This window comes from Bufo gargarizans, chromosome 8, assembly GCF_014858855.1.
Source record: "Bufo gargarizans isolate SCDJY-AF-19 chromosome 8, ASM1485885v1, whole genome shotgun sequence".
In the NCBI taxonomy this organism is placed as follows: Eukaryota; Metazoa; Chordata; class Amphibia; order Anura; family Bufonidae; genus Bufo; species Bufo gargarizans.
The window spans coordinates 27,286,327-27,300,442 of NC_058087.1; the positions used below are offsets into that span (position 1 = coordinate 27,286,327).

General features: G+C 46.9%; 1 protein-coding gene across 1 annotated transcript in view; it reads right to left on the reverse strand.

The window, feature by feature from the left end:
* Window positions 1-455: 455 nt before the first annotated feature.
* The window catches only part of LOC122945833 (unconventional myosin-X-like), a 98,755-nt gene continuing 85,094 nt past the window's right edge, over window positions 456-14,116 (reverse strand). Inside the window, exons 38-41 of the mRNA XM_044305060.1 lie at window positions 10,576-10,705; window positions 9,224-9,676; window positions 8,087-8,278; window positions 456-2,158 (exon numbers count right to left, since the gene is read on the reverse strand). Of these exons, the coding sequence (XP_044160995.1) occupies window positions 2,045-2,158; window positions 8,087-8,278; window positions 9,224-9,676; window positions 10,576-10,705 (889 nt within the window). The 3' untranslated portion in view covers window positions 456-2,044. The remainder of the gene's footprint in view (window positions 2,159-8,086; window positions 8,279-9,223; window positions 9,677-10,575; window positions 10,706-14,116) is intronic.

Consider the following 14,116-nt stretch of genomic DNA (forward strand, 5'->3'; position numbering starts at 1 on the left):
GCGGCAAGATCTTTGTACAATCTTCTTTCTGCTATAAAAAAAGTACACGTAAAATCTAAACAAAACGCTGTAAAACTTACACCGATTAGCCATAACATTTAGACCACTTACAGGTAATGTGAATGACGTAGATCATCTCAAGATGGCAGCACCTGTCATGGGGTGGGATGTGTTAAACAGCAGGTAAACTGTTCTTGAGGCTGATGTGTTTGAAGCAGAAAAATGGCCAAGCATGAGGATGTGGGTGACTGACAAGGACCAATTGTGAGGAGTAGATGACTGGGTCTGAAAATCTCCAAAACGGCCGGACCTGTGGCGCATCCCCTGTATGCAGCAGTTAGTGCCTACTAAAAGTGCCCCAAGAAAGAAGAATTGGTTGAACATTATCCCCGTAAAGCCTCAGCTTGCAATCTCTCCCTGCTCAGTCAGAATGACAGCCTAGTCGAGTCACGCTCCTCAGTCAATAAACGTAATAATTTATTAGCAGTATAATGTAAATGCAGTAACAGTCAACTCCACCATCTATCATAAGAAGCGAGATACATTCAATCCTGGGCACCACCGCCTGCAGCAGCCCAGAAGCACGGTCTAAGACTGAGGCCGCAGAGGTCAGACAGACATAACCCAATGGCCTCCATTCGTCAACCAGAAAAAAAAAAAAAAAAAAAAAGATACTTCCCCTGGTTGGCAATATATACTGTGTTCACCTGTAGGTGCAGAGGAGTCCATATGAAAAGGATAGGACCAGGACTGGAAAAACATGGCTGTTGTCTTCTAGAAATAGGGCCACACCTGTTCATGGGCTGTGTCTGGTATTGCAGCTCAGCTCCATTGAAGTAAATGGAGCTGGACAGCAATACCACATGCAACCTGTGGGAAAGTGTGGAGTTTCTGGAACAAAGCAGCCATGTTTTCCTAATCCTGGACAACCCCTATAATACTTTATGAGGCATTGTGCATTAAAGTGTTTTGATCCCTGTGCCACGATTGTCTGAAGGAGAGTTTAAAGGACCAGTCTAAATCACTGTTTTATGCCTAGTGCTCGCTCTGCGGGGGTGGAGCATGAGACAAAAATTCTCTCATTGGTGTTTGAATCCCTGTATCATGCTCCGCCTCTGAGGCCCTGCTTTAGGTATAACACAGTGCACCAGTTTTGCCCAAAATGTTCCTATAAAGATACGTCTCTCAGATATGACACCACGGGATTAGTAGTCTCCATTATTGAAGTAACCGATGGCCTAAATACAGCACCGGACAATTAAAAACAGGAAAACTGTATAATAGGAGTGTGTTTGTGTCCTCTGGATAACAGGAGTCTTACCGCAGGGTGCGCCTGTCACCGAATGCTACATAGCACGTACTGTAATATGGAGGATGATGATGCCACCTGTACAGGAGAGCGCCATAGTGGCATCGGGAAGACGGAATAGTTTAGAAAATAAATAATACTCCATGTTCTTCATATGTTACAGAGATGATCTCATAAGCACAGAACGGAGAAGAACCTTCCCTGTCCTACCAGGGATTGTCCACAATGGCAGGGGGGGAAGGGGGGGTAACTAATTCTATCCAATCTCCACTGGAAACAAAAGCTTGGGCCTCCATCAATGTCTTTATCAAATACCAGCTGTGGGAGATACGCGCCCTGCAAATCTTGAAAATCCCTGAGAAGGATTCAGAAGATTGAGCTGGAGCTGAGGTGGCCCAACGTCACATCTTCAGCAGGAAGACAGAATTTTTAATAGAAAAAAGGAGGATGTTTTTTCACAGCCATTTTGCAGAAATAAAAGTCACCTTGAAGATTGAAGGCTCCAGTCTGTTGTGCAAGGAGGTTGTGACAGGTTATCCTCTTACTCCAGGTCTGGATACATAAATACAAAAAGTTCTTCAGAGGGTTCTGCCTCCTTGCAGTCTACGATGTTGATCGGGAACCGCTTATATTATTCCTGTGTATTGTGCAGGTCACGTTATCACCAAATCAGTTAAGCTATAGTCACTGGGTCGGGGAATGTCCCGGAATGCCACCACTAGGGGGCGTATTTGGTCACCTGACCCAGCTGCTGAATTGACTGTCCTGGCTTGTTACAGACTTGACGCTGCAGCGCTTCTTCACAATCATGTTGATGTATGCTCTCATGATCTTGGTGATCTCTCCTACCTGCAGGAATAAGAAGAAGAATGGAGTATTACTAAGAGTATGTAACTACAAATGCAGCGTCCCATTCGTGTACGTGGGCACTGCTAATTTTGTCATATTCATGTTATTTGCATATTTCTGTGACTTAGCAGTAAAATCACTGTTAACAGGCTGTCAGGTGCACTACACTTATTCCTCCACTAGATGGGGATAGCACCATAGTCTATATATACACCACAGTTCAGGCCTAGTTGGCGAGTTGTTGGTTGAGGTAGATGGAGTGAGGAGCAGGGGGAAGGAGAGGACCTCCCTCCTCTCAGCTCTCTCTTGGGCTCCACGGCCCAGAGGAGCCAATTCGTTGTCTCAGTTGTCAAGCCAAGAAACAGGCAGAGGTGGGACCTTCCTCTACCACCTACTCTTCTGGAGTGCCAAGTGGACTTTATCATTTCTATGTAAAAGGAAGGACAATAGCCATTATACTAGGCTTTAGGCTCCTTTGTACCAAGATGAAGGTTTATTTGCTTCCGGCAGCCTCACCGTTACTTCAGAGACAGACAGGCCATCTGTTGTAGCACTTGGGTGTAGAAGATAAGGACCTAAACCACCGTTACTGACATTAGAACAAGGCAAAGAGCTAAATACCAGTGAGAAGATACCTTTCATACTCTAACAAGACTTTAGCCTGATACAGGACCACACATGAAGCCTGTTATAAGGGATTTACAGTATTCAGGTTCCATATACATGAGAGACTGTTTATATCTGGATGTAAATTGCTGTTCAGACCCTGCTTACAGTAAAGTTCTCAGTTGGATTCGAACCCTGTCTCATTCTTCCATCTCCATACTACAACCACTCTTCATTTTGCACCACCAAGGTGCTGGCCGCACAAGCACCCAGAAATCCAATCACCATCAAGGGCACCTCAGTCACCACCTGGCCGGTGTCCCCTGTAATAGAGTGTGCCCCGGAGAATCCAGTGCTGTTCTCCCCTTCACTGCACTGCTGGCCCAGGGAGGCAACTGCTAAACCGTGAGTAACCGAACTATTGCACCCATCGGCCCACCGTGAGCCTCACGTGTTTTCCCCTGCGGTACGGCACGCTGCACAAACGTCTGCTACAACCACCAACATTACTACAACTACTCCACCAATAATAATATAATACCATAGTGCTACACCACCACCACTACAACTATATTACTACTACTCTACTAAAAACTACATACTACTAGAACTAAAAATACCAAACTACTACTGATATTAATACCACCACTACAAACTAACTAGATTTCTATTACTACCACCAATACTACTATTACTAAACCCTCCTACTACTACCACTAAATACAACAATATTACTATTAGTACCAGCACTACTACTATTACTACCTACAACTATTTTACCACAACTATATTACTACTGCTTTTACTAAACACCACCACTACTAGTTATTACAACTATATTACTACCACAACAGTAAGTACAACAATATTACTACTACCACCACCACTATTACTACCGATTTTACTACCACCACCACTTACTACAACTATATTACTATTACCACAACACTAAGTACAACAATATTACTACCACCACTAATATAATACTACTACTACAACTGTATTACTACTGCTTTTACTACCACCACTACTCCTAACTACAACTATATTACTACAACAACACTATGTACAACAATATTACTATTAGGCTACATGCACACAACCGTTGTGTGTTTTGGGGTCCGCAAATCACGGATCCACAAAACACGGATAGCGGCGCGCGCGTTCCGTAATTTGCGGAACGGCACGGACAGCCTTTAATATAACTGCCTATTCTTGTCCAAAGTGCGCACAAGAATAGGACATGTTATATTTTTTTTGCGGGGCCACGGAACGGAGCAACGGATGCGGACAGCACACGGAGTGCTGTTCGCATCTTTTGTGGCCCCGTTGAAGTGAATGGGGCCGTATCCGAGCTGCCAAAACTGCGGCTCGGATGCGGACAAAAACAACTGTCGTGTGCATAAGGCCTTACTAGTACTGCAGCTATATCACTACTGCTAGGCTCCACTACTACTACTAAACCACTACACAATTACTAAAACTATAATCGGGATCTTTCTAATGCCCCCATAATGTAATGACCCGGCGTGCCATTACCACTTCTTTTGACGCCTTGCTACATTTCCTATGTGCTAATTTATATCACCTAGTGTATTTCCTAAAATGTGCATATTTATTCCTGGAACTGTCATGTTCAAGTGTAATAACCTGGTCCACCAGCAGATGGCGGCAGCAATTGGCAGAGATAGTTTCTATGGAGAGGAACCTTCTGGTTCCTCCTAGCCCTCTCTAGTGAGGAAGGAGCTCAGTGTTAGGGAGAAGCTAGTGAGCAGTTCTAGTCCACCCTCCTTGAGAAGTTGTGTGCTGGCTAGCAGAGTGCTGCCTACTCTGATAGGCCCAGAGGCCCTGCCTATGAAGTCTACATGGTTACTTGTCCCCTTCTGGGCTTGCATTGCCTCCTTCCAAGCTGAGCCGAAGCTTGAGGTATTCTAAAGCCAGGACAAGAAGTTCCTAGGATTATAAGAGACAGGCTACAGCTAACTTAAGTTCCAGGAGAAGAGGAAGAGTTTCCTATTTATCCAACCAAGTATAGCAGGGCTGAGAGAGCTACCACATAGCAGAGCTGAGATTTTTGCAGAGAAGTATTTGCCTGCCAAAGTTAAGCCAATATCTGCTGATGACCAAGATACTGTTTGGAAGCTGTTTAGATTATCAATGTATGGCAAGTAAAAGCAACTGTTCAATGTTACTACAAAGTCTGGACCCCATTTATTTCACTTGTTCATCATCCACGTTCACCTACCCCTTTTGCACTGCTTTGTACACATCACGTCTGGGATCCACGGATAACCAGGTAGGAACACCGTGACACATGTATATAACATATACAGATACTGTAGGCCATCCTGCACCACTCTGGCAATCCTACCTCTGGGTACCAATATTATCATCTATAAGGGGAGCCTTGTGCTTCCGCTGCTTAACCGCAGCTGGCGTCACGTTTACTTGCTCTATAAGAGGGACATATTTCGTAGAAACCTCCGAAGGGGCAAGGGAAACAACAGACGCGGCCCTGTGGGTGCGTTGCAATTACTCCCTCTACTGCTCTATTTCTACTATTAATAATGGACTGTACCAGTACCATATACGATTCTACTAAAATACACTAGTACTAATACTTTGTTACTATATTCACGCTCATTTACGGTCTCAGACATTCCCCGTCCAGGGAATTGGTAGAGCTCATCCTCAGAAACATTAGGGATCACAGAGGTCAAATGTCCCCCTAACTAAAAGGGGTTGTCCCATCTCAGCTTTTTAGGGGGGCAAGATGGGAAAAACCACAGTAAGTGTCAGGGGGAGGTATGAAAACCCCCGGGTTAGCTGCGGTCTGCTGTATCCTTAACGCTGGGTTCACACCTGAGCGTTTTACAGCGCGTTCAAACGCGCTGTAAAACGCTCAACACATGAAAACCAATGCTTCCCTATGGCCCTGGTTCACACTTGAGCGTTTTACAGCGCGTTTGAACACGCTGAAAAACGCCCTATGCTCAAAAAAGTTCTTGAGCTTCTTTGGGGCGTTTTGTCGTGCGTTCCCGTACATAGACTTTCGGGAACGCGCGACAATGGGCGTTCGCTTGTCTCTGTATGCACGATTGTAAACGCCGGTACAATCGCGCATACAGAGCGCTTCAGAACGCTCAGGTGTGAACCCAGGGTAACTCCCATATCGGCGAGTAGGAGCTACTCAAACAGCAGAGCACAGCGAGCTCCTCTGTGTGCGGTAACTCAGGAGTTATGGAGGTAGCGCAGCGTGCTGTGCTCTGCTGTTTGTGCAGATGCCATTCTCTGCAATGGGAATTACAGAAACACAAGATCGCTCGACCATTGCTTATTCATAATTATATAGTGTGGGCTCAGCATGCACGTGAAATCTGCATCCCCTGAATTTAATGTAGGCCAGCTGGCATTTAGCATAGGTTCCTGTCCTAAAGAGATCGCCTTGCTGTTGGCAGACAGGCACAAATTATTTTGTACAAAATGTATTTGCCAAGCAGCTCGCATTTATATAATTAGCATAGCATCAGCACTGTTATATTTTCTATAGTGAGTGTAGCATCATTTTATATATTTCGTGTTTGCAGAGTGCTGTTGCCTTGCGTTTGATTGTACCCTGCCAGGCGCATAATGTGGGTATTCCTGTCTTGCCAGGGGATGAGCCTCAAGAATAATTTCCTCTGGTTTTGTACAATAAAACTCAGGCCGACGCGGTATGAATATTCACCAATATCCGCTGTGACTGAGCAGGCAGTTCTCAGGAGCCTTCCCAATAATTGGCTGCTTGTCAGAGGAGGTGAGAGCTGCAGTTACATGTAGCAATCACTTCCACCCTACAGGGATGAGCAATGGCTACTGCAGCCACTCGTCCACATACAGATTCTTCATGTGAACAGCGATCTGCTGCCCCGAGACGACGAATTATGTGTCATCATGAACGATGATTTCACCCAATGAGGTGGCGCCTCTACATGGGCCGATTATTCGGAACGAACGTGGGTATAAATATTAGGGTCCGATAATTGTTCCTTTAGTCCATAAATGGAGAGTGGTGTCCAACGGCATGGAGGTGCAGCGAGGATCACCACGCCATTGGACACACCTGTTACTATTCATGGACTTCTTTTCGGACAGTGAATTTTGGTGAATAAGACCTTGGTTGCCGTGCACTCGGTTATGTTTGGACAGATATCGAGAGGACGTGAGGCCTCGGAATCTGCTGGCGGGACACGTGTAGACAAGCTGCTGCTTTATCTTACTCTTGTCTTAATCCTATCTTGGCCATAAAAGGGTGAGAGAGGGATCATGCGTTAACGCGTGAGAATCAGCTGGATCACTGCCAGACCCCAATGTAGTCAATGGGGATCCGGCAGGATGCTCTGTTCCGTAACAGCCCACCGGATCGCCGTACAGAAAAGTGAACGAAAAAGCTTACTTTTGTGAGTAGTTGTCTTAGGCTGTGTTCACATCTGCGCTGTGAACTCCGGCAATCTGTTCCGCAATCTGTTGAAGTTCACTGTAGCCAGTATAGCCGGATACCACGTGTACCGCCGGACTCCCATTCACTATAATAGGATCCGGCAGCTGTCTGGCATATGTGCTGGTTTTCAGCCAGACAAAAATTGCTGGGTGTAGTACATTTTTGTCTGGCCAAAAACATTGACCGGATCAGATCGCCTGAGTTCACAACGCAGCCTTACTTTACTCCAGAATCGTGCACCAAAATTTTGGGGCATTTCTAGTGAATGCTATTACATCTTAAAGGGGTTCTGCAGTTTGTTTAAACTGATGATCTATCCTCTGGATAGATCATCAGCGTCTGATCGCCGGGGTCCGACACCCGGGACCCCTGCCGATCAGCTGTTTGAGAAGGCAGCGGCTCTGGCAGTAGTGCCGTGGCTTTCTCACTGTTTACCGCAGGCCCAGTGACGTCACGACTAGTATCACTGGCCTGGGCGCGGCTAAGCTCCATTCAAGTGAACAAAGCTTAGCCGCACCCAGGCCAGTGATACAAGTGACGTCACTGGGCCTGAGGGTAACTGAGAGAAGGTCATGGCGCTCCTGGAGCCCCGCTGCCTTCTCAAACAGCTGATCGGCAGGGGTCCTGGTTGTCTGACCACCGACGAGGATAGATCATCAGTTTAAAAGAACAGCAGAACCCTTTTAAGCCATCACTCCTTTGTTGAACAAGTAAGAAAATGTCCACAGAATATAATAGATGTAGTGCGAAGCGCGCACGCCATTTGTTTGGCCCAAATTATGCCAGAATTCGGCGGCATTTAGACCAGTGAACTCAGTGTTTGACCCGGTGAGGACACTGACCTGGGTCGTTTCAAAAAACATTTCTCTGTCGTCTACTGTAATCTTAAAGGTGTTGGGCTGAGGAGCCCCGAAGAAGATGATGTGCTCATACTGAAACGTCTCCAGGGGCTTTGGATCTCCACGTTTGTAAACCGACACATTCTCTGTGCTGACCCCCAGCCACAAATCATTGGGAAATCCTCCTTCTTTATACTGTGGAAAAAGGACAAAAATCACATCAAATATTTATAATTATCAGATACAATGAAGGCCTAGTACACAGGAACCCTGCCCTAAACACAGATGTCCATACGGGGCAGCATTATAGTAGTTACGGTATATTCTTGTACATAGGAGCAGTATTATAGTAGTTATATTCTTGTACATAGGAGCAGTATTATAGTAGTTATATTCTTGTACATAGGAGCAGTATTATAGTAGTTATATTCTTGTACATAGGAGCAGTATTATAGTAGTTATATTCTTGTACATAGGAGGCAGTATTATAGTAGTTATATTCTTGTACATAGGAGCAGTATTATAGTAGTTATATTCTTGTACATAGGAGCAGTATTATAGTAGTTATATTCTTGTACATAGGAGGCAGTATTATAGTAGTTATATTCTTGTACATAGGAGGCAGTATTATAGTAGTTATATTCTTGTACATAGGAGCAGTATTATAGTAGTTATATTCTTGTACATAGGAGCAGTATTATAGTAGTTATATTCTTGTACATAGGAGCAGTATTATAGTAGTTATATTCTTGTACATAGGGGCAGTATTATAGTAGTTATATTCTTGTACATAGGAGGCAGTATTATAGTAGTTATATTCTTGTACATAGGAGGCAGTATTACAGTAGTTATATTCTTGTACATAGGAGGCAGTATTACAGTAGTTATATTCTTGTACATAGGAGCAGTATTATAGTAGTTATATTCTTGTACATAAGAGCAGTATTATAGTAGTTATATTCATGGACATAGGGAGCAGTATTATAGTAGCTCTATTTTTGTATACAGGTGGCAGTATTATAGTGGTTATATTACAAAGCATAGGGTAAAATCCACAGCAAATCTGCTAAAAAAATTCACATGTACTCACTGCCTTCAAACGGCTCCTATATAGATTACTACTTGGCGGGGAGTTCTTACCTCGACATCAAACAGCGTGGATCCATATCCCGGCCACTCAGTAACAATCGTCATATAATTCACCATTGCCTGGTGCTGGGACATCCCATGAAGACGACTCCATTTCTCCGCTATACTGGTACGTGCTGCTGACAGTTCCTCTTTCACCCACATCTCCATCATCTGTTCTTCCTCCATCTTCTGTTTCTTCATAGAGCCCACTTTGAAGCCACGTTTCAAGGTCCCCTCTAGAAAGCTGGTTCTCCTCCTCTCCAGGGTCTGACCAGACGTGGTGCTGCTGGTTTTAGTGGCCTGAAGAATTTTGTTCTTTAGCCTCTGAACAGGGTAGACATTTTCCAGGGACCATGAAACTTTAGCAAAGTCTCCATGCTGATATTGCAATCTTAAGGCCGCTAAGTGTTGTAAAGTGTCTTCTGGGGCTGGGAAGTGACCACTTGTTAGACTTTCATGAGCCTGGAAAAATTTGAAACCATCAGCCACGCAGTAAAAGCAGAATAAGTACCTGTATATTCTAGCTTATATGATTTCATGATTTAAAAAAATGTGAAAAAGTGTTTGCAAGGTCTACGGTGTATCTATTCCTATGTGTCCACGACAACACGTCCTGCTTGATCCTGCAGAGTTGTCATGGGGGCACCTTTAGCTTCAGTGTCCATGTCCTAACTACCTTAAATAGCGGCAGTCATGTATGTTTGTTAGCGGACATCGGATAATAATCACCTTCATCATCAATGTCCCCACGGCAATACAGGAAAGCAGTGTTGTCATAGGGACATGAGAGAAGAAATGCGTAGACGTGAACAGAGGAGCGGCAGATATCGGGGTCTATCACTTACACAGTGTCGCATCCTAATATACCTTAGGTTTCAGTTTTTAACCATTTTTAAAATCTCAGTTTGCTGTCAAAGAATGAGAACACTCCACTGAGAGGGCTGAATGCATACAAGTTTGTAAGGCTTCCAGTACTAAGTCTGTCTTCAGAAAGCTCCCCCTAGTGGTGGGTGCAGGCAGAATCTTATCATTAGTCATCCCCCATCTAGGACAAAACCTGGATAACTCTGTCTGTGCAGGAGATTTGGAGCTCTGTATCAGAAACATGAAGCTCCGATCTTTATAGACATATGTATTATGTAATTGATACAGAAGACGGGGCCTATTTTAGTCTTTAGTTGTGTCCCTCCAAGGAGTTTGGATTTAACAACTACTAGAAAGATATCGGAACTGTCACCACTTTTTGGAAAATCCCATCTTTTCAAGATATTCTAGTTTCAGGATATAGGGATGGCCGCGACACGGCTCTGATCAGCCAGGAAGATGAAAGATGCTCAGATTCTCTGATGAATAAGACAGACCTGCTCAAACATGAAGGCAAACTCCACGCCCTCTCTAGGAACGCTCTGCACGTCCAGGAAGCAGTAGAGTTTGAAATACAGAGTCCACTGAGCAGATTCCTCCTCCTCGTCGTCTCCTGTGCCGGCAAGTCTGGGAAAAGAGACCGGGGGCGCCACACGGGGTGAAAATACAATAAGAGAAGTGAGTGTAAAGAGAGCTAAAAGCTGTAAAGATGTAGCACAGGTTGTTATATAAAGGGTGTGCTCATTTTCACACATTTTACAATTTACATCTAGAATTTACAATTATTTATCTGGCGTTACATTCTTTATTATACTCCAGAGCTGCACTCACTATTCTGCTGGTGGAGTCACTGTGTAAATACATTACTTATCCTGTACTGATCCTGAGTAACATCCTGTATTATACTCCAGAGCTGCACTCCCTATTCTGCTGGTGCAGTCACTGTGCACATACATTACTTATCCTGTACTGATCCTGAGTTACATCCTGTATTATACTCCAGAGCTGCACTCACTATTCTGCTGGTGCAGTCACTGTGTACATACATTACTTATCCTGTACTGATCCTGAGTTACCACCTGTATTATACTCCAGAGCTGCACTCACTATTCTGCTGGTGCAGTCACTGTGTACATACATTACATTACTTATCCTGTACTGATCCTGAGTTACAGCCTGTATTATACTCCGGAGCTGCACTCACTATTCTGCTGGTGGAGTCACTGTGTACATACATTACTTATCCTGTACTGATCCCGAGTTACATCCTGTATTATACTCCAGAGCTGCACTCCCTATTCTGCTGGTGCAGTCACTGTGTACATACATTACTTATCCTGTACTGATCCCAAGTTACATCCTGTATTATACTCCAGAGCTGCACTCACTATTCTGCTGGTGCAGTCACTGTGTACATACATTACTTATCCTGTACAGATCCTGAGTTACATCCTGTATTATACTCCAGAGCTGCACTCACTATTCTGCTGGTGAAGTCACTGTGTACATACATTACTTATCCTGTACTGATCCCGAGTTTTACATCAAGACACGGAGGCTCATATTGCTATCTCCTTCTTTACTGAACCACCAATAGCAGCAAAGAGAAAAAATTAACATACAGGGAACCATAGCAACCAAGGTCCCTCCCCACTGGCCCCTATAATAGGCAGCTCCTCCTATGGCTCTTCCTCTTTCTTTGCTGCTGCCAAGCTAAGTACACCTCTTTTCTGTTCTGTCTTGTTCATTGAATTGTTTGGTGTTTTCTTCTGCGCTGCGCACCCCAGGGTGACTAACCCTGCCTGCTAGCAGCGTTTTCCCTTGTGCTTTTCCCCCTGCCTCTTTGGGGCGGGCGATTTTTTTCTTCCCCTGCGCTTATTCCCTCGCTGTGGGAGTCCTTGCTGGAGCCTATTTGCGGTTCTTCCCCCTGGTTTCCCAACCATTATGCCGGTCGCGCTTAGCGTTTAATGGTCCTGTGTGGCCTGCGTCCCCTCCCCGCCCTGTTAGGTACGGCGTGTTGCCTTACCGGAGCCTCCGGCGCTTCCCGGTTTGTTGGGGCGGGTCCTCCATCGCTGCTTTCGGCGGCGCCGTTCCCGGCGCCTCTGCGCTTCGGGAGGCCGCGAGATCTCGCGAGATCTCGGCAGCCATCTTGGACTCCCTCAGCATCGGCCGGCCGCGAGGTCTCGCGAGATCTCGGCGGCCATTTTGGTTTCGGAGGCCGCGATTCGCGCGATTTTGGGGGCGGACCTACTGTGTGCTGCTACTTCCGGCCATTCGCCTTCCTCTCCAGGCACGGTCGGCGGCTCCTGCTTCTGCCTGCTCTGTAGCGCCGCTGGTTTTTCCAGGTGACATCGCTTTTACCCTGAAGGCTTTTGTTTTCCCTGGTAGCGCTCCCACCTGACCATAGTCTTTGGTTATGTCTGCCCCTACCCCCCCTCCTACTGCCAGTAGGCCCCGCCTCCCCTGAGTTATGTAACTCTGCTGGGGCTGATGCACAAGCGCTAGCTCTGCAGCGCTCGGTGTCAGACGCGATCATGGCAGACATGGGCTCCATGTCGTCAGTTCTGTCACAAACTATTGCGCAGGCTCTGTCCGCACATCCCGCCAGTGCTCCCTTGCTAGACCCCATTGCCGCCCCGCAGCCTACCTCCATTGATCCCCCTGTTTTACAGGGGACTTTGACTGGTGCGCATCTTGCCACCCCAGAGACCGTGCTTAGCTCACGGGAAAGGGCCTCTTCCCGCCAGGCAGAACGGGCGCGGACATGGAAACGCGCTAGAGCGCAATCACCGAACCTGTCTGACTCGGATGGAGTTTCAGACGAGGAGGCGTTAGCGGATTTCGAGTACGGCATGGAGGAGGATCTCACCCCCCCAGTTCAGGGCCCCTCTACCTCCGCTGCGGCGGCCTCCTCTGCCAAGGAAGCGGCGACTACTTCCACCCCTGCCCGTTCTGAGGCCGTGTTGGATGACTCGGGCGAACCGATGTTCGATCCCGAGTCGTTACATCACCCTCGTTCGGCGGAATGGCTTCCCTCCCCTCACGTGGGGGCCTATTTGGAGCACTGGGTGCGTCACTCGCTTAGCCGCGAGTCGCGCAATAAGCTTAGGGCCGAGTGTCCCCGGCCGGTGGTTCCCAATAAAGTCTGTGACACCCCGTTGGTGGACCCCAAGATGTCGCAGTTCTTGTCCAAAACGGGTTGGAACGCAAAAAAGGGCCTGGATTCAGCGCTCCGCAGCTGCCAGGACAAAATTCTAGATGTGTTTGGTCCCTTGACTAGGATCTTAGAGTTGGCCGCAGTGGCTAGAATGGAGGGTACCCCGATTGACCCGGTGGAATTGAGGGGCTGGGCCCAGCGGGCCATATGCCTGACCGGAAACGCCATTACTGCCATGGCGATTGAGAGACGCAAGGCGATCTTGTTTAAGATTGACCCCAAATTGGCCAATTTGGCTCTCACTGAGGCTGGAAAGGATGCCCAGGGCCTCCTTTTCGGCGAGTCCTTCATCAAGGACATGAGCCGGTTCGTGGGCACCTTTACTGCGCTGGACAAGGCCCAGTCCTCTATGCGCAGGGTCTTCCAGGGACGGGTCTCTCATCGGGCCGGCAGTGGTAGGGGCCGCCTGTCCGGCCGTGCTAATTTCCAGGCCCCCGGAGCTACCAGAGGTTCCGGTGGACATCGTCCTCAGTTCCAAGAACAACGCAACGCGTCTCCGTTCTTCACCACGAGAGGACAGCAATGGCGTTCTCGCTCCTTCCGGGGCAACCCGAGTCACCGCAGACCCTTGGGTAAGTGCTCCCCTGAAGGGGGATTCTATGGTACCTTGTGTAGGGGGCCGACTCCAGCTTTTTTCCCACGCTTGGAGCCTCATTACCGCGGATCCATGGGTGCTTGCCACGGTCAGGGGATTTCACATAGAGCTCACGAGCTCCCCCTATCTGATTCCTTCCCCTCCGCTTGTTCCCCTATCGCGCGCGGATCGTGCGTTGGTGGACGCGGAATTACAGTCCCTCAGGCAAAAGTTGGCAATAGAGCCT